Genomic DNA, 23798 nt, shown 5'->3' with positions numbered 1-23798 from the left:
ACGCAAGGTGAGGTTTGTGGTATCGGTGATGTCGAAACATCTCTTGAAAAGATGTTTCGTATACAGCTTCGTGAAGTGCGATATCACTTGCTGGTCCATGGGCTGGAGGAGAAGGGTGGTGTTAGGCAGAAGATAAAGAACCTTGATGAAGGAATACTCCACTAGGATATCTTCCTCGAGGCCAGGAGGGTGAGCAGGGGCATTGTCCAACACCAGCAGGCATTTCAGAGGGAGGCGCTTCTCTTCCAAGAATTTCTTCACTGTCGGGCCGAAACACAGATTTACCCAATCGGTGAACAAAAGCCTCGTTACCCAGGCTTTCGCATTAGCCCTCCACATCACTGGAAGCTTCTCCTTAAGCACTTTGTGGGCCTTGAAGGCTCAAGGAATCTCGGAATGATAGACAAGTAGGGGCTTCACCTTGCAATCCCCACTGGCGTTGGAACAAAGTGCGAGCATAAGCCTGTCTTCCATAGGCTTATGCCCGGGTAGCTTCTCTTCCTCCGTGATGTAAGTCCGACGAGGCATTTTTTTCCAAAAAAGGCCAGTCTCATCACAGTTGAAGACTTGCTGAAAACTGTAGCCTTCCTTGATCATAATCTTGTCGAACGTCTTTTTAAAGGCTTTGGCCGCTTTCGTGTCCGAGCTGGCCGCCTCCCCATACCGCACCACCGAATGGATGACAGTCCGTTTACGGAATTTCTCGAACCACCCATGCGAAGCCTTGAAGTCTGGGGTTGGCGTTGATGTCCCTTCTCCTCCGTCGTCTTTGGCCTGGGCAATCAAATCAACGAAAATAGCGCTGGACTTGTGGCAGATTGCCATCTCCGTTATCGTATCGCCAGCGATTTCTTTGTCTTTCATCCAGACAAGAAGAAGCTTTTCCATCTCGTCACGCACGTGGGTCCTCTTGCTGGACAAAATAGTTACGCCCTTGGAAGGTGTAGCTGCTTTGATGGCATCCTTCTGCTTAAGGATGGTGCCTATCATCGACGGATTTCGGCCGTATTCCTTGGCGATCACACTCAATCGCATACCAGCTTCATACTTCTTGATAATCTCCATCTTCGTTGCCAAAGAGAGCATCCTCTTCTTTCCGTGAATTTCAAGTTTCTTGGGACCCATGACTACGTACGAGGGGGGACCCAAAAGTAAACCAGGAATTGTGTCATAGAATTTATTCAAGTTATTGTTACATGTTTACAGTCTTATCACCTTCAAAGTATTCTCCATTTGAAGCAATGCACCTATCCAGACGTGTTTTCCACTGTTGAAAGCAATTCTGGAACTCTTGAGAAGTTATGGCTTTTAATGACTCCGTCGTTTTCTTCTGAACCTCTTCAATGTCTGCAAAACTTTTTCCTTCCTTTGAGGGCTTTCTTCATTCGGGGGAACAAAAAGAAGTCACAGGGAGCAAGATCGGGTGAATAGGGAGGGTGGGTAAGTGGGGTCATGCCATTCTTGGTCAGAAACTGTCTCACACTCAACGCGGTGTGCGCTGGTGCATTGTCGGGGCGTTTCATCATGACAATGCACCAGCGCACACCGCCTTGAGTGTGAGACAGTTTCTGACCAAGAATGGCATGACCCCACTTACCCACCCTCCCTATTCACCCGATCTTGCTCCGTGACTTCTTTTTGTTCCCCCGAATGAAGAAAGCCCTCAAAGGAAAAAGTTTTGCAGACGTTGAAGAGGTTCAGAAGAAAACGACGGAGTCATTAAAAGCCATAAACTTCACAAGAGTTCCAGAATTGCTTTCAACAGTGGAAAACACGTCTGGATAAGTGCATTGCTTCAAATGGAGAATACTTTGAAGGTGATAAGACTGTAAACATGTAACAATAACTAAATAAAATTCTATGACACAATTCCGGTTACTTTTGGGTCCCCCCTCGTATATACTGTACATAATTATGTTATGTAGTACGTATACGTATGGAGTAAAATTCTCACACAACACGATAAAGTATACTACAACGAAATCACTAACAAATTTACGTTAATAAACGAAATCAACAACCTTTCGCATCTTGAGCAATTTTCGTATGTAGAGTTGTAAAATTTTTTGTATCTCGAGTTTTTCGTTTTCGTAAGTTGAGCCTTTCGTATCTTGAGGTACCACTGTACTCATAATAGTATTCTAAACATCACACAAATCTTTACGGACATATATAGCTGCACTCTGCTTTAAAGGAATCTGGGAAAAATGTTAGTATGAAGAGTGTTCAGAGTTTAAATTATGGGCAAATAATGCATCTCTGACACCACTAGTAGTTAGTTATCCTAGTAGCCCAATGCTCAACCTGACCTTGGCCTTATAAGGCAAAGGGCGAGATTCTCTAACCTTTTTATTTGGGGGGGGAGGTAGAAGCATGCTTTATATGTATATACAGTATTCATCAGTTCATAATAAAGGATTATATCTCACATTCATGACAACTAGATTATAACAAAAATCTTTTCTCACAAACAACAGTACAAAGACTTACCGTTTTGACCCCTTTAATATCTAGACCTCTGGCAGCTACATCTGTTGCTATTAAAACACCATTTTCTCCTTCTTTAAACTTCTGCAGTGAAAGAAGACGCTCTGTTTGCTTAAGATTAGCGTGGAGTTCTCCTGCTTTTATACCCAAGAACCCCAACATGATAACAAATCTGTGACAAAGAGTCTGTAAAAAGGATTGCTTTAATATTGAATAACAGTACTCTGTGTGTGTGTGTAATTATATATATATATATATATATATATATATATATATATATATATATATATATATATATATATATATATATAAATAAATATTAGATATAGATTAAGAATATAGAATATATATATATATATATATATATATATATATATATATATACTATATATATATATATATATATATATATATATATATATATATATATATAATATATATACAGTGGCCGCAAAAATAATCTTAACAGCAAAGATAATGTTTAAATATTTCACAAAATAATAGCAAACTACTGTGGATAACTAAAGAAACAGAAATCTGTACATATTCATTATTCAGCTACATGAATTAATACTTGTTCATATACGGAACAAACCTTCGGTCTTAACATTAGGATTTACTAGCGCCAAGCTGGAAACCGGTAGAATTAAAATTACACTTGTGAGATCCAGGGACTATTGGCATCTATACCAGGTCACAGGGCATGTATACCCAGAATGCCCACGGCTACCTGTGACCCACCAGTTATTTTCCTACCGCCTTTAAGATAAGAGTGTTACTGTCTATCTGATTTAAAGCCGGTTTTTCAGTTTGCCCGTTATTTATCCATTTCATTTTTCATTTCTTATTACCTTTTCTTTCTCCGAGTGTGCTCAGTGTGAGGAAAGAGTGTATAAGTGGTATGATGGAGAATTTTGCCTCAACATCGGGATCGTCTACCGTTTCGAAGAGGAGACAAAGGAAATGCCCAGGAGTCAGTGGCTTTCCATGTTCTAGGTTCCTAACTTCGGTGTCGACGGATCCTCATCCAACGTGTAGTAGGTGCAGGGAAAATGTATGTACGATTACTAATCCATGTTCTGTTTGTCGCGGTTGGTCGGTGGAACAGTGGAAGAAGTTCTATGAGAAAAGCCAATACAAAAGGAAGGTGTGACGCCATCTTTGGATGACCAAACCTTACCGGCTTCTTTTGTATCGACAATAAACCAGGCTCCTCCATATGTTTCTCCACCTGCTTTTGATTTGTCTCATACCCCTTCGGTTTCTCCTAGCGGTTCAGTATCGGAAACGTCAGGAGGGGCCTTGGGTAATTTTATGAATAATATGCACTCTCCTTTGTTCCCAGCAAGTAGAGGGGGAGATCCGCCATCTTTGTTCCAGGCTCCTGCTCCTCAAGCGCATAGGTTGGATGGTACGTGGTCAGCGCTAGGCCTACCAGGCGTACCAACCTTGGATGGTCTGCTTGCGCATTATATGGTGTCATGGTTCCAGCAGGGTCCGGCAGCGCTGAATGTTCCTCATCCCCCGGGCTTGCAATTTATGGGAATTAATGCCGCGGCTTCGCCATCAAACTCAGTGTTTACAGCGATGCAGAACGTGGGAGGTAGTTTGGCAACAAACGTGCGGTTGCCAGCAGAAACCTCTCAGTCTCTCCCTGCGAGAGGGATGACGTCACAACATACGTCACACACCGATATGGCAGGCGTGATGACGTCACAGACTGCTTCTCGGCCTATTTCGCTGCACCCAGACGCTAATACGCCTTCTGACCCGTCAATGCAAACTGTAATGCAGAAATTACAGGATATAGAGAAGAGAATGAATAAGAGAGACAAAAAGAAAAAGTGTGATTCGCCTTCTTCGTCTTCTTCCTCTAGTTCGGCGTCATCGCTAAGTCCGATAACGTCACGGCGAGCGCCAGTCAAGCGTTGGAGGAGGATTCGGGAGTTCCTGGCGGATCCTCAGGCTAAGAGGAGAAGAATCAATTCTTCCTCATCTTCGGACCAAGACTGTCATATCCAAGTCAGCAGGAAGGTCGGGAAGTCAGTGGCTATTAAGCACAAGGTTAGCAGACGAAACCGTTCGCAAGAATCCGAACAAGCGAGAGAGGCGACGGTCTAGCCGACGATGCGGAGTTGCCAGTTCGGATCGCAAAAACTACGATACCGCTGGTAAAATCGACGTTGGCGGCGAAAGGTGCAGCAGAGGATAGAATGCAGGTTCCAGTTTCACCCGTAAGGCCGTTCAAAATACGTACGAAGGACGATAAGGCTCCTATTAAAAGTACGAAAAATAGGGAGTTGGCAACCTCGGCGGATACGTTCGTGGAAGGCAGTGTCCGTCTGGATGAAAGGTCGAGGCCGAGTTCTCCGACGCTCATAAACGATGCCAATACTAATAGAGACGAAGTTATATCTGTCTTAAGGGAGCCTTCATCTTGGAGATCTAGACGAGATTCTCGCTCTAGATCCGTGAGCAGAGAAAGAGTGAGGCGTTCTCGTTCCCCTGCTGACTATCCGGGATCGAGCCAACAGCGGCCAGCAAAGATCAAAGAGACCGCGGCCGTAGGGGCAGGCGGCCGTGGAATTCCGGGCCGTCTGTCAGAAGATAGGGGCGAGACAACATCCCTTGTGACGGAGAGTGGTACATTAGAGCCGGAGGAAGGAGAAAACCAAGAGTTTCTGGCCTCATATGCAGAGGTGATTGATTTGATTCGTCAATTCAATAATCTTTCGGAGAAGACAGAAACACCGGCCGGTATGCTTCCGCCTGGAATTGACATGGCATTTGGATTAAAAAGGGATACCAAGGTGTCGTATGAATTGCCTTGTTCGAGTCATGCGGAGTCGGTCTTGCAACACGTAAACGCAAAGATTGCAGGAAGGGATAATTCCTTAAGATCTAATAGATCATTTAAATTTATTCCCCCTCCAATGATAAAGCAAAGGAAATATTATACGACACCGAAGGTCCCTTTGCTGTCTAGACAAGTGAACCCTAATGTTGTAAGATTAAGGCCTGGATTAACCTTGGATCAGGTTAAAATGGAGTGCCCTTCGATGACGTACCAAGAGGCTGCTACGTTAGAAGCAACAGCTTCTTCTGTCTTTCAGGCTGCTTCTTGGTTAGACCTTTGGTCAACAGCAGTGGCGAAGATTGCATCCTCGGAAGTAACAAGAAAAGTAGTGGATGAACCATTGTTCATTTAGATTACTACAGTCAGGTTCCAAGGCGATTGCGTACCTGACAAACGTAAGTACCAATGTTTGGGCAAATATCCTGCTAATGAGGAGAGATGCAGCGTTTGCTAGACTAAGCCGCAATGTGGATTTGGATTCCCTGTTAGCAATGAGGAATGGGGATATCTTGGAATCGCAACTGCTGTTGCCAGAGGTCATACTGGAAGAGGCGATAGATAGAAGAAGGATGGACACTAACGATAGGTTGGTGCAACAGGCAGTTAGGAAAACGTCTAACAGTCAAGCTACTCCTTTGGAGGGAAGACAGCAGCAAATGTCTCGAAAGAAGACAGTGAGACATAACATCCCTAATAGAGTCACAAGACCCTCTTCCCCAAAGAGGCTAACTCATCGGCCCTTTCACAATAGAAACAACAGAGGAAGGGGCAATAGGGGAAGAGGGAGAGGCTCAAGAAGATAGGATGGGCGCCTCCCATCACTCGGCCATACCAGTGGGGGGGGGGGTTGCCTGGCAAATCACTGGAAGGTGTGGCAGGAACTAGGGGCAGAGCAGTGGGTGGTGGATGCTCTCAGGATCGGGTATTTGATCCCGTTCGAGGTAACCCGCCCCTGACAGATCAGCCATTACCCCACGCGCTTATGCCCACAAATCTCAGAAAGCCACTATTCTTCAGGACGAAGTGAAGAAGATGATGGAAAAAGGAGCTGTGCAACAAGTATGCAGTCCGTCAAAAGGCTTCTACAGCAGGATTTTCCTGGTACCCAAAGCCAACGGGGAGTGGAGGACAGTAATAGACCTGTCAACGTTGAATCTGTTTATAAGGAAAACCACGTTTTCAAGATGGAAACTCCAAAAACGGTTCTACAAGCAGTCAGGATCGGAGACTTTATCTGACAGTCGATTCTAAGGAAGCATACTTTCAGATACCAGTCCATCAGTCTTCAAGGAAATTTCTCCGCTTCAGTCTTGCAGGGAAAGCTTTCGAATTCAAGGTCCTGTGCTTCGGATTGACAACGTCTCCTCAAGTTTTTACAAGAGTGTTCACTCTTGTGTCGACGTGGGCGCATGCTCAGGGGATCAGGCTAATAAGATATCTGGATGATTGGCTGGTGATAGCAAAGTCCAGGGAGAAATTACTCAGGGATAGGGCGACCCTCCTGCAGCTTTGTCACAGCCTAGGTATTGTGGTAAATCAGGAAAAGTCGCAGTTGGATCCAAGTCAACGTTTGGAGTATCTGGAATGGTTATAGACACACACAAGCCAAAGTATTCCCGACAGACCAAAGAATAGAGAAATGCAAACAAGTGGTGAATGCCTTTCTGGGAAAACAGACACAGCCAACAAAACTGGCAGGTGGTGCTGGGAATCCTAACCTCCCTGGAGAAGCTAGTACCACAAGGAAGGCTACACCTTTGGTCCCTAAAACGGAGGATGAAGGAGTTTTGGTCACCAATAGTAGATCACCCGTACGAGCAAATTCCCTTGTCGGCAGAAGTGAGGAAAGACTTGCTCTGGTGGGTGAACGACGACAATCTGACAGTGGGTGTCCCCCTTCAACAATCCTCTCCAGACCTCTTGCTGTTCTCGGATGCGTCACTAGAAGGCTGGGGAGCCATATGGAGGAGTTGATGGTGTCAGCAAAATGGAGTTGCAAGGACAGAGAACTCCATATAAACGTGCTGGAGTTAAAAGCAGCGTTTCTAGCTCTACAGGAATTCAGGGAGAGAGTAAAGGGACACTCAGTGGTATTGATGTCAGAAACAACACCACGGTAGTAGCTTATATAAACAAGCAAGGAGGCCTAGTTTCTCGGCAGTTACATGTGATGACAGTTCAACTTCACCAGTGGGCTATAGAGAACCTGGTAGACATCAGGGCCAGGTATATTCCGGGAAAAAGAAACATAGTGGCCGACAAGTTGAGCCGCAGGGATCAGATTTCTGGGAACGGAGTGGTCCCTGCACCAACAGGTAGTGGACAGGATGCTCATGTTGTGGGAAGGACCGATCATAGACCTATTCGCAACCAGGTACAACAAAAAGTTGGAAGTGTATTGTTCAGTAGTCCCAGACACAGAGGCAGTAGCAGAAGATGCGCTACAACACCCCTGGGACAATCTGGACGTGTACGCATTTCCTCCATTTTGTCTAATCCGTCAGGTTCTGAACAGGGTAATGCGGTCTCAGAACCTCAAGATGACCCTGGTAGCCCCGTTATGGCCGAAAGCAGTGTGGTTTCCAGACCTACTGGAACTCCTAGTAGATGTGCCGAGAGAGTTACCCCCATGGAGCAACCTACTGTGTCAGCCGCACATGGAGAGGTACCACCAGTCGGTGAAGTCCCTATCGCTTCACGGGTGGAGACTGTCAAGTATCTCCTCCGAGCGAGAGGGTTTTCGCAGAAAGCAGCAACTCAGATGGCAGGAAATATCAGAAAATCATCTGCGACAGTATACCAAGGAAAGTGGTCAGCATACTGTGATTGGTGTCGTAGAGGGAACTTGTCTCCACTCGGTACCACTATTCAGCAGTTAGCAGACTTTCTGATATATCTCAGAACAGAAAAGCATATGTCTGTATCTGCAGTGAAGGGGTACAGGGCGGCTCTAGCCTCAGTCTTACGAATGAAAAGATGGACATTTCGTCTTCATGGGAGTTGGCCATGCTGATGAGGAGCTTTGAACAGTCATGCCCACCAAAGGAGCTAAAAGCCCCAGATTGGGATCTGACCAGGGTACTGAGTAGTCTGACAAAACCCCCCTACGAACCACTAAGGCAGTCCACGGATAGGAGCCTGACCCTGAAGACAGTCTTCTTATTGGCCCTGGCTTCAACCAAAAAGGGTGGGGGAGCTACATGGCCTGTCATATCTCATAAAGCACTCGAGAGGTTGGAGGTCAATGGTATTTGAGTTTGTCCCAGAATTCGTTGCCAAGACCCAAAACCCAACAATAGTAGACGGCAGATTCGACTCCTTTACCATACCTTCCTTGGCAGACTTTGTAGACAATGACAAAGATGAGATGCTCCTGTGCCCCGTCAGGGCACTAAGGGAGTACTTAAAGAGAACAAGACACCTCAGGCCGGGGTGCAGGAGGTTGTTCGTAAGTACAGGACGGAACAAGAAGGAAGTGCCAGGAATACAATATCGTTTTGGCTAAGGGAGACGATCAGAGATGCTTATATGGCAGAAGACAGAGGGTCAGATAGCCAGGTGTGAGCTAGAGCTCATGACATCAGGGGCTTGAGTGCTTCTCTGGCATTTAATGAACATGTCTGTGGATAGAATTCTGAAAGCTGTGTGTGGAAACGCCAAACAACTTTCACCTAATTTTATTTGAAAGACGTTGCCCATAGATCCTTGGACACTTTTTCCTTGGGTCCAATGGTGGCGGCCCAACAAGTGATATAGCTCATCCAGTGCCTCTGGCGGGTCAGTTTGCGTCTAGTCTAAGATGAAGGTATGAAAGTAGAATGAATGGGATGACTGGTCTTTTTTCTTTACTACTTTCTTCCTACTCCTTTAACTACGGGCAATATGAAGGAGAGTACCGTCATGTGCTGGAATGGACTAGATGCAGGTGAGGTGGTCAGCCATACTGTGAAGCTATCTTAGGTTATGATATACTTTTCAGTAGCAACACACCCCTCTAGATAATAGGGAAAAGAGGGGTGAAGGTGGATCCAGTTGCAAGGGACAAGAGTAAAACAATAGAATGGTATCTACACCCAGTGGGGGAAAACCAATAGGTCCGCTTATATCTTTGGTTCTAGGTTCATTGTCCATTCTCTTAGAATTTCCCTATATATTCGGAAATGGATAAGGTGGCAAACTCCCAGTCAGTTGTAGAGACTTACCTCCCTCCAATAAGCAAGTCTATCCTAATGTTAAGACCGAAGGTTTGTTCCGTATATGAACAAATACCAAATTTGTAACTAATTTGTATTTTTCATAACTAACAAACCTGAGGTCTTAACAGGTAAAGGCCCACCTCGAACCACCCCTCTAGCAGTCTAAACTGGGTTAGAAATATAACTGGTGGGTCACAGGTAGCCGTGGGCATTCTGGGTATACATGCCCGTGACCTGGTATAGATGCCAATAGTCCCATGGATCCACAAGTGTGATTTCAATTCTACCGGTTTCCAGCTTGGCGCTGGTAAATCCTAATGTTGAGACCTCAGGTTGTTAGTTATGAAAAATACAAATTAGTTACAAATTTGGTATTTTGTCATCTCTCCTTTAGCCTGCAATTCAGCCTGGATGCACTTGGGCATGGAATCAGCAAGGATCATGAAATATTGAGGGGCCATCTTAGTGCACCATGTCAACTTAATCTCATTCTTAAGCTCAGCCATATTTGAGGGCTGGGCACCTGCAACTTCGTCTTTAATAACTTTCCAAGCCACTTTGTTACTGTCTTAGTCTTGTGACATGGAGCCCCTTCATGCATAAAAAATGCAGAATCATGTAACCTGCAAAACTCTAACATGTGGTCCTTGAGCACTTCTAAATATGTTGTTACTTTCATTGTTTCCCCCATAAGCAAGAAATACAACCTCGTTCTACCCAATTTATCAGTAAATGCCCCCCCACCCCATAACAGTCTGTGGATGCTTCACGATTTTTACAATAAACTTGTGATGATATCAGGACACACTCTTGGGCCTCCTCACAACACTGCTGGCACTTCTAACCAATCTGAAGGTTGGTTCATCTGAGAAAATAATGTCACGCCATTGTTCCTTGGTCCAGTCTTTATATTTCCTATGGAAAGCCAGCCTTTTTTTCTTCATGACATCTGTGAGGAATGGCTTCTTTGCAGCACGGCAGTCCCAAGCCACGCTGCAGACGATGTTGTACCGTGCAAACAGCAACATTTCCAAGCAGATCAGGATGCTTTTTCTTCAGTGCAGCTGCTGTAATTGAAGGATTATTCAATACTTCCTTCTTCAGAATTTTATCTGTCCTCGGAGAGGTCTTCTTCTTCTGTCTACAACCTGGTGTCTGCTATGGCACCGCTCCTGGTGGGAGTCCAGTTGCTGCCTTTTTCAGACTGTAAATAGCTTGGCGAGAGACACCAATATTTCTGGCTATACGAATCACAGAGAATTCCTGCTCTAGCTGGGCAAGGGCACGGGCCTTTTCTTCATTTGTAAGCTTATGGTGTCCCATTATGTCAATGACAAACTGAGCTGTGGGCCACCAAAGATGACTGAAAAATGTGCGAGTCAGGGGCTGACGAAGCAACTTGTAACATATTCTCTCACACCAACAGCTCATCGAGTATTGACATTTCCCGCTCTTGAGTCCAAGGAAGCTGTTAACCTTACAACAAATCTCTGGTGACAGTAGTATGGCTGCCGCACAATTTTAAAGTTGACAATAATTTGACGTTGATTATTTTTTTGCAGTAAATATTAATTTTGTCTATCTGGTGAAAGTAAAACTTTCCCAGATTGAAGAAATTCCACATGGCCTGGATTCCTAGAAAGTGCTGATAATTCAGATATTCTAGCGCCCAAGGCAAGCGCTACAAAAAAACCATGTTTTTCTTAGTAGTGCTGAATAAGAACAATTATTGAAACCTATTTGTTAGGGCAGATTTAATTGTGGTAATAGTACTGGCAGCTAGGCCTTTCTCATGTAATGATCTAAAGAAAGAAATGGTAAGATTAGTATTCCATCTCTTGTACATTTATATCATTTAAAAACATAGTTAGTTTCTTAACTGCGGAGTCATACTGTCTAATTATAGAATCTCTCTTATCCGATTCTACAAAATAGAATGTTTAACGGATATATTTTTTCGCTTCCCTTTTGTGCCGCGAACTTCATGAAGTCCATAAAGTTAGGGCATTCAGAATTCTTGAGGAAGCTGACACAGTTTGCGTTTGTACTGTTTGTGTTAATTTCGGGGATGGAATCTTCTGAGGTTTGAGTTTCATCTCCATGATAAGTGGATACCAATTGCTCTTCGGCCAATTGGGTGCCACTAGTGCCAACTGGCCTCTGAATAATCGTAGCTTGTGAAGCACCTTCAAGAGGGGGTTCACTGGTGGAACGAGATATATTCTTTCCCATTTGTTCCAATCTAAAGACATTGCATCGATCGCGAAGGCATTATTGTCTATATTGAGAGCTACATAGCAGGCTAGTTTGTGGTTGGACTCCGAGGCAAAGAGGTCTACCTGGAGGTCCGGAATCTGATTCATAATCCATTGAATGAATTGTTGTCCAGTGACCATTCCAATTCCAATGGGGGTCATTCTGGACAAAGAGTCTGCTATTACATTCCTTACTCCTGCCAGATGAGTTGCTGACAGATGCCAGTGGTTCATTTCCGCTAATAGGAATAATTAGCTATCATTACATGATTTACTTTGATTTGGATCCTCTTCTGTTTATGCAATGGACGACTGTAGAGCTGTCCGATATGATTTGAATGTGGATCTTCTTGGACGGTTGTAATTTTCTCAATGTCAGGAACACTGCCATCGCTTCCAATACATTTATGTGGAATTGACTGAATGTTTTTGACCATAGTCCCTTGAACTTTCTTGAGGGGTGAATATCCCCCCCTCCCAAGACCGCTCAGGATTCATCTGTGTGGATGATCAGAGATGGGGGAGGAAATTGTAGCGGAACTGATTGGATAGGTTCCGTTATTTCGTCCATGGAATAAAGTCTCTTTTTCAGAATATCTGGAATTCTTGAAACTTTGTTTCTGGATTTGAGATTTGCTCTTGATCTCCAAACCTGGATTTGATAACTTTAATCTGGTTTTTAGTAGAACATCTGTCACTGATGCAAATTGAAGGGAGCCAAGGATTCTCTCCTGTTTCCCTTCGAGATGACCGTCGTTTTCCAACAAAGCGTTTTGTAGCTTTTACTATCTCTTTGACCTTTTGGACGGTAGAGATAGCCTGTGCTTCTTCAGGTCCCACTGAATTCCTAACCATTGGAACTGGGATTGTGGAGTCAGTTCTTGGACTTTGCCATATTCACCTGGAAGCCTAGAAACTTTAGAAATTTCAGTACTTTGGATGTTGACCTTCGACATTCTGCTTCGTTGTTTGTCGAAATTAACCAATCGTCCAGGTAGGCTACTAAAAGTATTCCTTCCTTTCTTCCTCAATTCCTGAACTACTGTCTCCCCTAATTTCGTGAATACCCTGCGTGCTATATCGAGTCCGAAGGGCATTACCTTGAATGAGCAGGCTTTCTTGCCTAGCTTGAATCCTAGGTATGGAGAGAAAGTTTCTTATTATTGGAACGTGATGGTAAACGTCTGTAAGATCTATAGAGGTGGTGACGGCCCCACGGGGAAGTAAGGTCCGTACCTGTGAGATTGTCAGCATATGGAACTTGTCGCAGTGAATGTAGGAATTCAGCCGAGACAAGTCCAGGATTACTCGTCTTTTGTTCGAGTCCTTCTTTGGACACTGAACAATCGTGCTTGGAATCTTATGGTCTTCACCCTCTTGTGGCACGTTTCTGAAGAAGATTCTTTGTATATCTAAGAGATCCTCTGTTGGTTTTTTGAAAGAAGTTGACTGGACTGAAGGTCCATCGACCTTTGAACAAGTACAGTCTCCCCCCTACCTGGGAGATTTACTGGTTGGAATCTGGTTCCAGTTACTCTACCTCCTCGGAATTCTCTACCCTTGACTCCGCCTCACAGTCTGGAGCCTCTTCTGGCTCGACTACTCCCAGCATGTCTGCTATATGTACGAAAGGCACCTCTTGCAGGATTATATGCTGGGGAAGCCCTAACTTGCGATGAAGTCGAAGGTTGAGGTTCCGAGGATGGCTGAACCAATACATATTGTTGTGGTGGTGTTACCTTTGAGGTGGACGGCACTGCCTGCATATATCCACGAGGAAGGGCCCGTCTGGTAAGGGTTATACCTTCTCGCCTTCTTTTTAGGTGCTTGTTGATGAGGGGACACATCAAAATGGCGTTTCGTAGGAAGACCCCACCTCACTCTCAGACTTTGGTTAACCCTAGCTGCTTCGTGCAATATGGAATTTATCTCCTCTTTGGGGAAGAGATTTTGCTCCCCAAATGGATGATTTAATGAGCTTATTGGGTTCATGTTTGACTGTAGCTTCAGCCAAACATGTTTCCTACAAGCCCTTCTTGCACTTGCGAACTCAGTCAGGTCTGATTGAAGAGTCTGTAAAGACTTTTCGTTAAGACCTGAAGGACTGGTTCGTCTTCGTATGTTGTGGCTAGCAACTCCGCCGAGGTGACGGAGTTGATAGTCCTGGCTAACTTTGTCCTTGCCTCAAATTCACCCTTGATCAAATGTCCGGGAGTTTGGGCAGTCATTCGGAGAACAAGTCCGAAGCACAACTCCGGTTCTAGTTTAACCAGCCGTGAACGTAGCCGGAGCATTTATCCAAATATCTGCTCCTGAGGGCAAGACCAAAGATGTTGGCTCTGTTTCCTTCAGGGCTGGGACTGGTTTGTCATTATAGATTGCTTGCAATGACAACTCCGCCACCTTGGTTGTACATGGTGACGGAAGACCATCTGGGGTAACAAACATTGTATACTTTCCCTTGTGTGGTGTCAATTTGGTATTGACACAATTTAGTTCTGTTAGGAAACGGACCCAGACAGCTTGGGCCTGTTCCCTGGGAAAGATCACTGTTTCTTTGGTATTTTGTCTATTCTGACTAGCGCATTTTGTGCTAGTCTGACAAAACCCGGGAACGGAAAACTTCATACCGGCTGGGAATAGCTCGTAGTCCTCTATTGGTCTTGTTCCACACCCTTCTATAGTCAATCTTCCTTCTACGAAGGGAGCATTTAAGGTCCAATGCCAACCTCCAAGGGTTTTCCTTATCGAAGGGGGGAAGCTTTGAAGTATCCGGAACCATCATTGATAGAGTTGGTGGATCCTTGGTCCGGATCTAAAGAGGCCTGAGAGCATCTCCTCAATGGGCTTGATTCTCTCAGTCAATGACGAGAGAGCCTGGTTTGAGATGTTCGGTGTTGATCTGAGGTGTGCATCTATCCTCTGATCTACTACTCCACTAATCCTAGCTAGCAGCTGGTTAGTGAAGGATTCAGGGTCAAAGAACTGTTCCGCCGCCTTTGGGACTGACCCTGTACCTTCGGTAGGGGAAGGATTTGTGGCAGCAGGCTGAATGACAGATGATGTCGACGGTTGTGACACCGAAGACGACTCATTCGCCGCTGGCGGAACAGTTACTTTTCTTTTTTAAAGTTTTTTCTTGACTTTAGGAATAAACCGACGGCATTCCTTGTTCTTTAATGGGTTTCGAAAAACCCTTAAAGGAGGGAGTTGAAGAAAGGGAAGGAGAGAAGGAAGGATGGGAACTCGCCCCACTTACCTCCCCACCTACCTGGTCCTCCGTGACCATCGGCTCGACGTTGAGGTCGATCGCCGCCACTTCCTCCGTAAAGTCCTGCTTCTCCCCTAAAGCGGCCGTCATCTCAATGCGGATAGCTTCAATGAGGGGTCCAGCAACGTCCCTGGGCACCGCAGTTGTGAAGGTGGCGCCTGGAAAGATCTTCTTGCAAAGGCCAACATCCAAAACATGGGGCCGGCCTTTTGGTGCGTTTCTGCCGAACCCCGCACCCAACTTGCGTAGGGACGCCCTCAGTCGGCCGTGGACGATCGACTTGTCCGCCTGTAAGGCAATCTTTGTTTTAGTGGCGGACCAGAACATTATACAAATTACCTTACTATATTCTCAGTATATAAGATAATTCTGTAATATCCTTACCTGTTCATCAGTCAACAACGAAACAAGCTCGTAACAGACGGTACAAGCGTCCGGGTGCCAGGCCACATAGTCATCCAAGGCTACCGCACAATTGGAGTGCGAACGACATACTACGTGGCCATAGTTGTTGCCTAATGACGCGTGGCATCCCTCAGCCTGGCAACGGACCACCTGTAATACGAAATACTCAATGAGCAATCTTACTTTTGGTGGTTTATTGTTAGACCATCGACGAAATATTTTGTGGCCGAAATATTTCGTTTTAGAGAAGCAGGACAGGTATTTTCCAGAAAAAATCATGCATTTTACTTATTGGCGAAGTATTTCGTTGCCGAAACATTTCGGCGTACTATTCCGTTGTCGACTGAATAGTAATTATCAATAATCAGATCATAAAACTCGTAAGTTTTGTAAGCGGAATATTCGTTCCCGAAATATTCCGTGTCGACGTATATGCCTTAATTTTTCCAGATGTTCTTAACTAGATTGTCTAGAAATACTGCGTTGCCGAAGTATTCCGGTATCAACTCTTATGATATTAGCTTAGTCTAATAATGCTTATATTAAATATAAATATGCTTATCTAGGTTGTCGGGGAAATGCTTCGTTGCCGAAGTATTCCATTATCGACTTATTATAAGTAGTTTACTAATAAATAATGCTTATATTAAATATATGCTATCTAGGTTGTCGGGGAAATACTTCGTTGCCGAAGTATTCCATTATCAACTTATTACTAAGTAGTTTACTACTAAATAATATACATATACACTTCATTAAGTTGTCGGCGAAGTACTTCGTTGCCGAAGTAATTCGGTACTGACCTATGTAATAAGGCTAATAAGTTTTTAAGTATAATAGTATAGACTGAAAATTCCTTTCAGAGGCATGTTTATGCCGAAACACCGAACTTCGCGATGTCGGAGAAAGGACGTGGCGTACCACTGTAATTGCCAAAGTTAGGAATTGTTCAGTCTGAATTCCGGCAATGCCGAACTTCGAGTACTATCATATTCTACCCTGCCTCCAATCATAGTGATTAGAAGTAGTCTCTGTTCGCCGAGGCTCCAGAGATCATATAGTAGAGATATTATCAAAATAATATCTTTTATTCAATCCCTGAGATTAAGAGGCTTGCAAGCAATAGTTTATGTTGTTTGGCTCTACCCCTGATCTAAAGTAGATCCACTTTTAGGCTAAATAGCCTAGAACTTTCGCTGACTGGCCGTGGTTCGTCGCGATCGAAAGTGGACCAATTCGGACAGGAGGTTATCCAGGTAGGCCAAGCACACAATACTATTACATTGGGTATTTATTGATCTAAATACAACAATATATCTCAAAATGCATAGAAATTATCTCTTAATATCTAGTACTAATCTACGTAACCGACATTATCACTTAAATTCCCATTCGTAAATGGGCAATTTCCCCGATCGTATAGTAAAGTCATTTATAGACCTAACTTACAATAACGAGAAAAAAATAGATTTAAGGTTACTAGCTTATAATTTTTAAGCTAACTAGAGATAATGAACCATGTATCCGTTAAGGATCAAATATGGTTACCTCAATAAGATTAGCCTAGATTCGAGAATGCTCCCCAGCACCGAGACATTGTTGTATCAATACCTAAGCCTTATTATTATGAAAATGTAAGCAGTATCTGTTTTAACAGAAATAACACCTTTTGATCATCTTATAAGCAAAGCTAAGCCTATATATATAATTTTACATATGCCGTGCGTAATTTGTTGTTGCTATAGGTCCTAGCGCACAAAATGGCTGCCAGTCGTCGGCGTCCCCAATTCATATTTCGAGGCGCCTGGACTGATAGCATAATTAATATAACTTAAATATGTTAAAAAACCAAATTGGAGTACTCAACTTTGAAGTAGCAGAAGATTGGGCACTCATAATGGTTATTTAATTGCGAATATAATCGAAAAAAAGGGATATCAAAAAGTTTTCTGTTTTGAAGCGCACGGCTCTATAACAGGAATGAAAGATGGCGCTTCGGTAGTAGTAGTAGTAGTGGCGAGCTGGGACGAGTAGTGGGATTCCATTGTGACGGCTCCCACCAAAGAGAGGGATTTTGAAGGGAATCTTCTAAATGGCAGAAGCCCTGTGGTTTGTGGTAACACATCGCCCTATACTATACCGACACCCTTTGGGTGATTGCGCTGGGGTTGGTAAACCTCAGCTTAACTATGTTAGCTTTTTTCTCTGGTATATGATAGAGCTATTTATACTGGGAAAAAATGAATAACAGGCATTTTTCATAGGGCGACACAGGTCGACACCAGAAAACACTAGTTTAAAGCTAAGGACTATATTTTGTTGGACTGACTTTCAACCTTATCAAGTTGTGAATGACAGAAGAAGTTACATTGGCAAAATATATAGTGGGAGATATGCCCTTAGATGATGCTTTGGGTCACCGCTGAGCCGACATTGGTTCTTTGGTTCTGTTAATTGTCTTAATCTGCTTCATTGTTGCCTTAAGGAAGATATTGTCTATATGGTCAGAGTCCCAGGCTCCATTGGAAAGGTTGTTGATCCTATTATCTTGTTGTTTTATCAGTGAAGATTCTACCATCTGACATTTGTATCGCCAGGTTTTATCAGAGAAGATTCTATCATCTGACATTTGTATCAACAGCTGCTCTTGTATAAAATTCATGATAAGTTCCAATCCATGGTATGCTTTGTATTACGCATTTATATGATGGTAAATTGCTGAATTATGTTGTCCATATCTAACTGAGCGCTATCTTGAGTTAATCCTTTCCGAGAGATTTTCATGTGAATCCATAGTATGACTTATCACAATTCCAACAGGGGATTTCATAAACTCCTATATCTTTGGAAACTGATTTCTTTTGAACATAAAAGGACTTCCCTAATGTATTAATTTAAATGAAGATTAAAGGGTTAGGTTGGCCTAAGGTTTGTGCGATCTCTCGTAAATTATCCACGTGAGGGATTATACTTTTGTTTGTGTATTTTTCCTTTTCTTTGTTTTCTGTGGGTTTGTAAAAAAAAAATGCTCTTTGCTTTATGTATGGCTTTTCTATTATGTGCTGGGGTATTTTAACAAGATGAGTTGATTTCTGATTGTTTCTATTTCTTTGTTAAGGAAATCTGGGGGGCAAATTCTCAGGGCTCTAAGAAATATGTTACTTGCTATGCTGAGTTTGAAATGTCATGACAGCTGTAAAAATGTAGGTATTAAAGTGAGAATGTCGCTTTCCTGAAGACAGTGAATTTATAGCTGATGATTATGACATCTAAAAAATGGGATTTGGTTATTATTTTCCCATTGTACTTTAAATTTTATGCTCGGGACCAAGGAATTTAATTTTTGTAGAAAGACATCAAAATCGCCCCACTCTCTTTTCCAGATGTTAAGATGTCATGTACATAACATAGCCAAATCATATCAGCAGGTTTGATAGGGTTAATAATTACTGTTTTGAAATACCCATATATAAGTTTGCTAACGCAGAACTGAAAGGACTCCCCATACTGCAACCGAATTTTTGACGGTAAAAGTTATCACCAAAGCAAAAGACATTATTAGTGATGCAGAGCTCTACAAGTTGCATTATTTTATTCAATTCCATGGGGAAGTGGTCAGCAAATGGCTCAAGTTTATTTTTGAGGAACATTAATACATCTTTTATGGGTACTTTGCGAAAAGGGTTCTACGTCTAGGCTGAGACGTTTTACGTTATGTACGGGGATATTTCCCGACCTAAATTTTTTGCATAAGTGTTCTGTATGTTCTATATGATTAGGGGAAAAATTTCCTAAAAAGAGAGATAGTAACTCAGCTAAACATTTTGAAATTCTGTAGTTAAACGCTCCAGCACATGAGATTATGGGACGGAAGGGAATGTTATCTTTCTGAGTTTTGGGGAGGCCATAGAAATAAGGTAATTTGGGATTGATTGCTCTAAATTTTTCTAGAATTTCTATATTTTTCTTACTTTTACCTGTGTTTCTGATTTTTCTACACGCACCAAAAAAAGCATCAGTCAGGCGCAGCACAACTTCTGTCTTGTCACTTTATAGAGCCCACATAGTAAGTATTAGTACCTATCCTCCATTTGTATCGACACAGGTGCTCGCAATAGTGTTAATCATTACAATAGGCTTGTTCGTAAGTGTAACTCATTAATTGAATATAGTATTTGGAACCATTTAGGTCAACAAAACTAAGTTATGAATCTATCCATGTGCCCTTTAACTAATAACCTTATCCATGGTCTTAAACTTAGGTTTGTCCTTAAAGCTGATAAAAAACAAACTCAACTTCCTAGTACCATTTGGTAAATTCACTGCTAACAACAATTAAAAGAAAGACAAATTATGACTTAAGGGAATTCTTCTATATATCCTAACCAGACACAACAACACACCCCCTGCTTAAATAAAGAATGTATGATAGCTATAAGCTCACTCTGCAAACACGTGAACTTTTAAATGATACAACTACCTATAAGAAGAAAAAAAACGCCATAATGTCCACAGATTTATTCAGAAAAATCCGAAACATTGATAAAAGAAAAATACAGTGGTACCTTGACCAACGAGTGAATTAATATAAGAGTTTTCTGAGGTATGAGTCATCACTCGGTTGATTTTTTGCTTTGTTATGCGAGCAAAAAATTGAGGTACAAGCTTGAGATGCTGCTTCTATGTGACAAAAATTAGGATAAGCAAAGAAGAAAAGGTAAATAGGCATCTTTTCCATAAGAATCTTAAAAGTTATACATTACTTCACTATACCCAATAATGTAGCATGTATTCTCATATTATTGTATTATAAAACAGTACCATAGAAGGTTTTTTTGATGAAAAATGCCATAGGAATGCAGTTTACATAGTTTTCAATGCATCCATAGCATTAAAAGTAAGGTTTTCTTAGGATTTTTGACGATGTTCGGCTTACGACGTGTCTCAAGAACGGAACCCCCGTCGTAACCCGGGGACTGCCTTATATACGAATACAGTAACCTAGCCTACAGTACGTATACTGTATACTACATATACAATATAATTTAGAACTTTATTAATACAGTTGAATATCTTAAAACCAGCATTCTATGGTCTGGAAACACCCGTGGTTTGGCTTGATTTTAAATCAACAGCCATTAGATCGTTCCGCCGCCACCTGAGACGCGCCATGTATTGTTTACAACTTCAAGGCAGCAAAAACTATACCCTATATCCTTTGTTTGTATAAAAATAGTTGTTAGTAATGCAAATATACAAAGTCAAATAGGTTTTTTATATTAACCTTTGAAGAATAAATATATATTTTTAAATATTCCACTTGAGAATGCTCAACCAAGCCAAACCTTTTAACTTTTAATCAAAACAATGAGACATTTGTCAAGCACAAATTCCTTACTCTGTATGTGCTTGAGAGACCATTTTGATAATGTCTTTTATGTAACTGTGTATTTACCAATTCGATATGCCACCCATGAGATTATATGATGCTAGAGGCAAGAAGTGCAAGCATAAATCTTTATCCATGCTAGAAAATCTTTATTTTGTTAGCGAATAGTTTACTGTTCATTTTCCTCAATAGATGGCGCCGCTGTGCTTTGTTTATGGTTTGACGGCAAAAGCGACATTCAAATGCAGCTATCGCCAAAATTCATTTATTATTTTGTTCATCTCATTATCCTCTACAATAAAAATCAACAAAGAAACTAATAGTGATAATTATGAAGCTGCAAAATTTCGGATATGAAAGTCACCGATAATAAAGAGCAGATTCTGAGAATTTTAGTACTGTACTTAAACTTACGATTGGGAATGTAGGCTAAATGTGTTAAAGTACACTATTTTAAAGAAATTTATACTATATAAAGTTATAAAATGATAAAGTTAAAATATATGAGTAATAAAATGATAAAAAGCAGTGTCAGAACGTAGCTAGTAGTAGGCTAAGTCGGAAACTAGGCTATTTGTATGTGGAATTACCTAAAGGCTTCATTTTTTAGGGATGTATTCTATATTCCGATGTCAGGCTGCAGACGGCTACGTATATTTATTAATTAAAACTACAATGAACATGCAACTTTTCCGTGGATCTTTTAAAAAGTTGTACATTATTGTATCCAATAATATTGTATGTATTCTCATGTTATTAAAAATACTAACAAAGCGGTAATGTTTTGGTTTTGAAATCAGCTAATGGCGAATACGAGTTTTGTTCACCGTGTTTACGATTTATTTTGCCGTATTTAACTCAATTCGGAGCGAATTGCCTTCCTTCTAGTTAGTAAAAATATCTAGATACTTTACTTAAATGAAACAAGGTAATTTGTAATTATACGATCTGTTTTTACGTTGAAATATGAATTAATTACATCTTATGAACTAAATTATTTTTTTCGTTAACAGATTGCGTTGTGGGCATGTTTGTGTAAAAATATTACGTGATTCCAATCAGTATTTTCACTTGATTTCATCATAATACGAGCTTTACCGTTAGTTATGTTACTTATTTTTTATTGGCGTGAAAATAACAGTAAAATGCATGCGTGGAGAGGAGGGAACTGGGGAAAAACTGTCGTGTGTTCAGCTGGACACCATTCTTTCTTGCTCAAGTCGCTTTCCAGTCGTTTTAGTTGTGGGTGCTTGTAAAGTCGATCAGTCATAATATATGACTGAAAATCAATGCTATTAGTCGAAATAAAGAGAATAACACGCTTAACAACTTGGTCGCTGTGACAGAATCCCGTCATTAAACGAGAAGTACCTGTATTAACTTTCCTCTAAAATAAATTGAGCCATTTGCTGACCACTTCCCCAAAGAATTGAATAAAATAATGCAACTTGTAGAGCTCTTTTGCTTTGGTGATAACTTTTACCATAAAAAATTCGGTTGCAGTATGGGGAGTCCACTCAGTCCTGAGTTAGCAAATTTATATAAGGAATATTTCGAAACCGTAATTATATACCCTATAACACCTGCAGATATGATTTGGCTTTGCTGTATAGACAACATCTTAACATAATGGACAAGCAAGTGGGCGATTTTGATGTCTTTCTACAAAAATTAAATTCCTTGGTCCAAAGCATAAAATTTAAACTTACTTTCATACATGGTACATTTTTACAGCTATCATGACATTTCAGTTAAAACTTATTTCTTAAGAGTCTTGAGAATTTGCTCCCCAGATTTTCTTAACAAAGAAGTTGAAACAATCAGAAATCAACTCATCTTGCTAAAATACCCTAAGCACAAAATAGAAAAAGCCATACATCACAGAAAACAAAGAAAACGAAAAATACACAAACAAAACCGTAATCCCTTACGTGGATAATTTACGAGAGATCACACAAACCTTAAGCCAACCCAACCCTTTTATCTTCACTTATCTGAATACATAGGGGAAATCCTTAATTAACATTCAACAGAAACCAGTTTCTAAAGACATGGGAGTTTATGAAATCCCTGTAGGGATTGTGATAAGTCATACTATGGTTTCACAGGAAAATCTCTCTCGGAAAGATTAACTCAACATAAGCACTCATTTAGATGTGGACAACTTAGTTCGACAATTTTCCTTCGTATAAATACCATGAACCATACCATGGACTGGAACTCATCCCAAATTTTATACAATAACAGCTGTCAATAAAAATGTCAGATGGTAAAATCTTCACTGATAAAACAATAAGATAAGATCAACCTTTCCAATGGAGCCTGAGACTCTGACCATATAAGCAATATCTTCCCTAAGGCAACGATGAAGCGGATTAAGACAATTAACAGAACCAATGTCAGCTTAACGATGACCCCAGGCATCACCTAAGGGCATATCTCCCACTATATATTTTGCCAATGTAACTTCTTCTGTCATTTACTACTTGATAAGGTTGGAAGTCAGTCCACCTGAATATAGTTCTTAGCTTTGAACCTGAGTGTTTTAATTGGCCTTTTATACTTGAGACGTATCCTGTTTTAATAAAAGAATTTATTTACATATAAATATATATCTTAAAAGCAATACATACTTACTTTTTCAATATAAACCTATTTTTTCACCAACTTTATAAGTGACATGCAGGAACCCCAAACACAATCAACATGAAAAAAATAGTGGATGATGAGGTGGCTTAGGTAGATTGGAGCAAGCACAGGAGGCCCCTCAAGCTCCAGTGATTAACAAAATCACACATGTAGCCTGATTGTGATGCAGCCACCAAACCATTGGGGACTGGGCAACTTGGCTAAAGCAATGAGCTTGCATTTAGAAAATAAATAACAAAATAAAAAGAACCTTTTATGACAGGCCAACTATTTTACATGGCTTCAACAG

The 23798-nt window shown here is 41.6% G+C and overlaps 2 protein-coding genes across 2 annotated transcripts in view; one reads left to right on the top strand and one right to left on the bottom strand.

Moving 5' to 3' along the window:
• LOC135221252 (uncharacterized) overlaps positions 1-23798 on the top strand; it is a 291718-nt gene that overhangs the window by 144229 nt on the left and 123691 nt on the right. The gene's annotated exons all lie outside the window — the stretch shown is intronic.
• The window catches only part of LOC135220785 (probable ATP-dependent RNA helicase DDX27), a 173608-nt gene that overhangs the window by 27663 nt on the left and 122147 nt on the right, over positions 1-23798 (bottom strand). Inside the window, exon 8 of the mRNA XM_064258262.1 lies at positions 2491-2673. Within this exon, the coding sequence (XP_064114332.1) occupies positions 2491-2673 (183 nt within the window). The remainder of the gene's footprint in view (positions 1-2490; positions 2674-23798) is intronic.

The sequence above is a fragment of the Macrobrachium nipponense genome, chromosome 2 (genome assembly GCF_015104395.2).
Source record: "Macrobrachium nipponense isolate FS-2020 chromosome 2, ASM1510439v2, whole genome shotgun sequence".
Taxonomy (NCBI): Eukaryota; Metazoa; Arthropoda; class Malacostraca; order Decapoda; family Palaemonidae; genus Macrobrachium; species Macrobrachium nipponense.
Note: the sequence above shows the minus strand (reverse complement) of the source record. Positions and strands in the feature narration are given on the sequence as shown.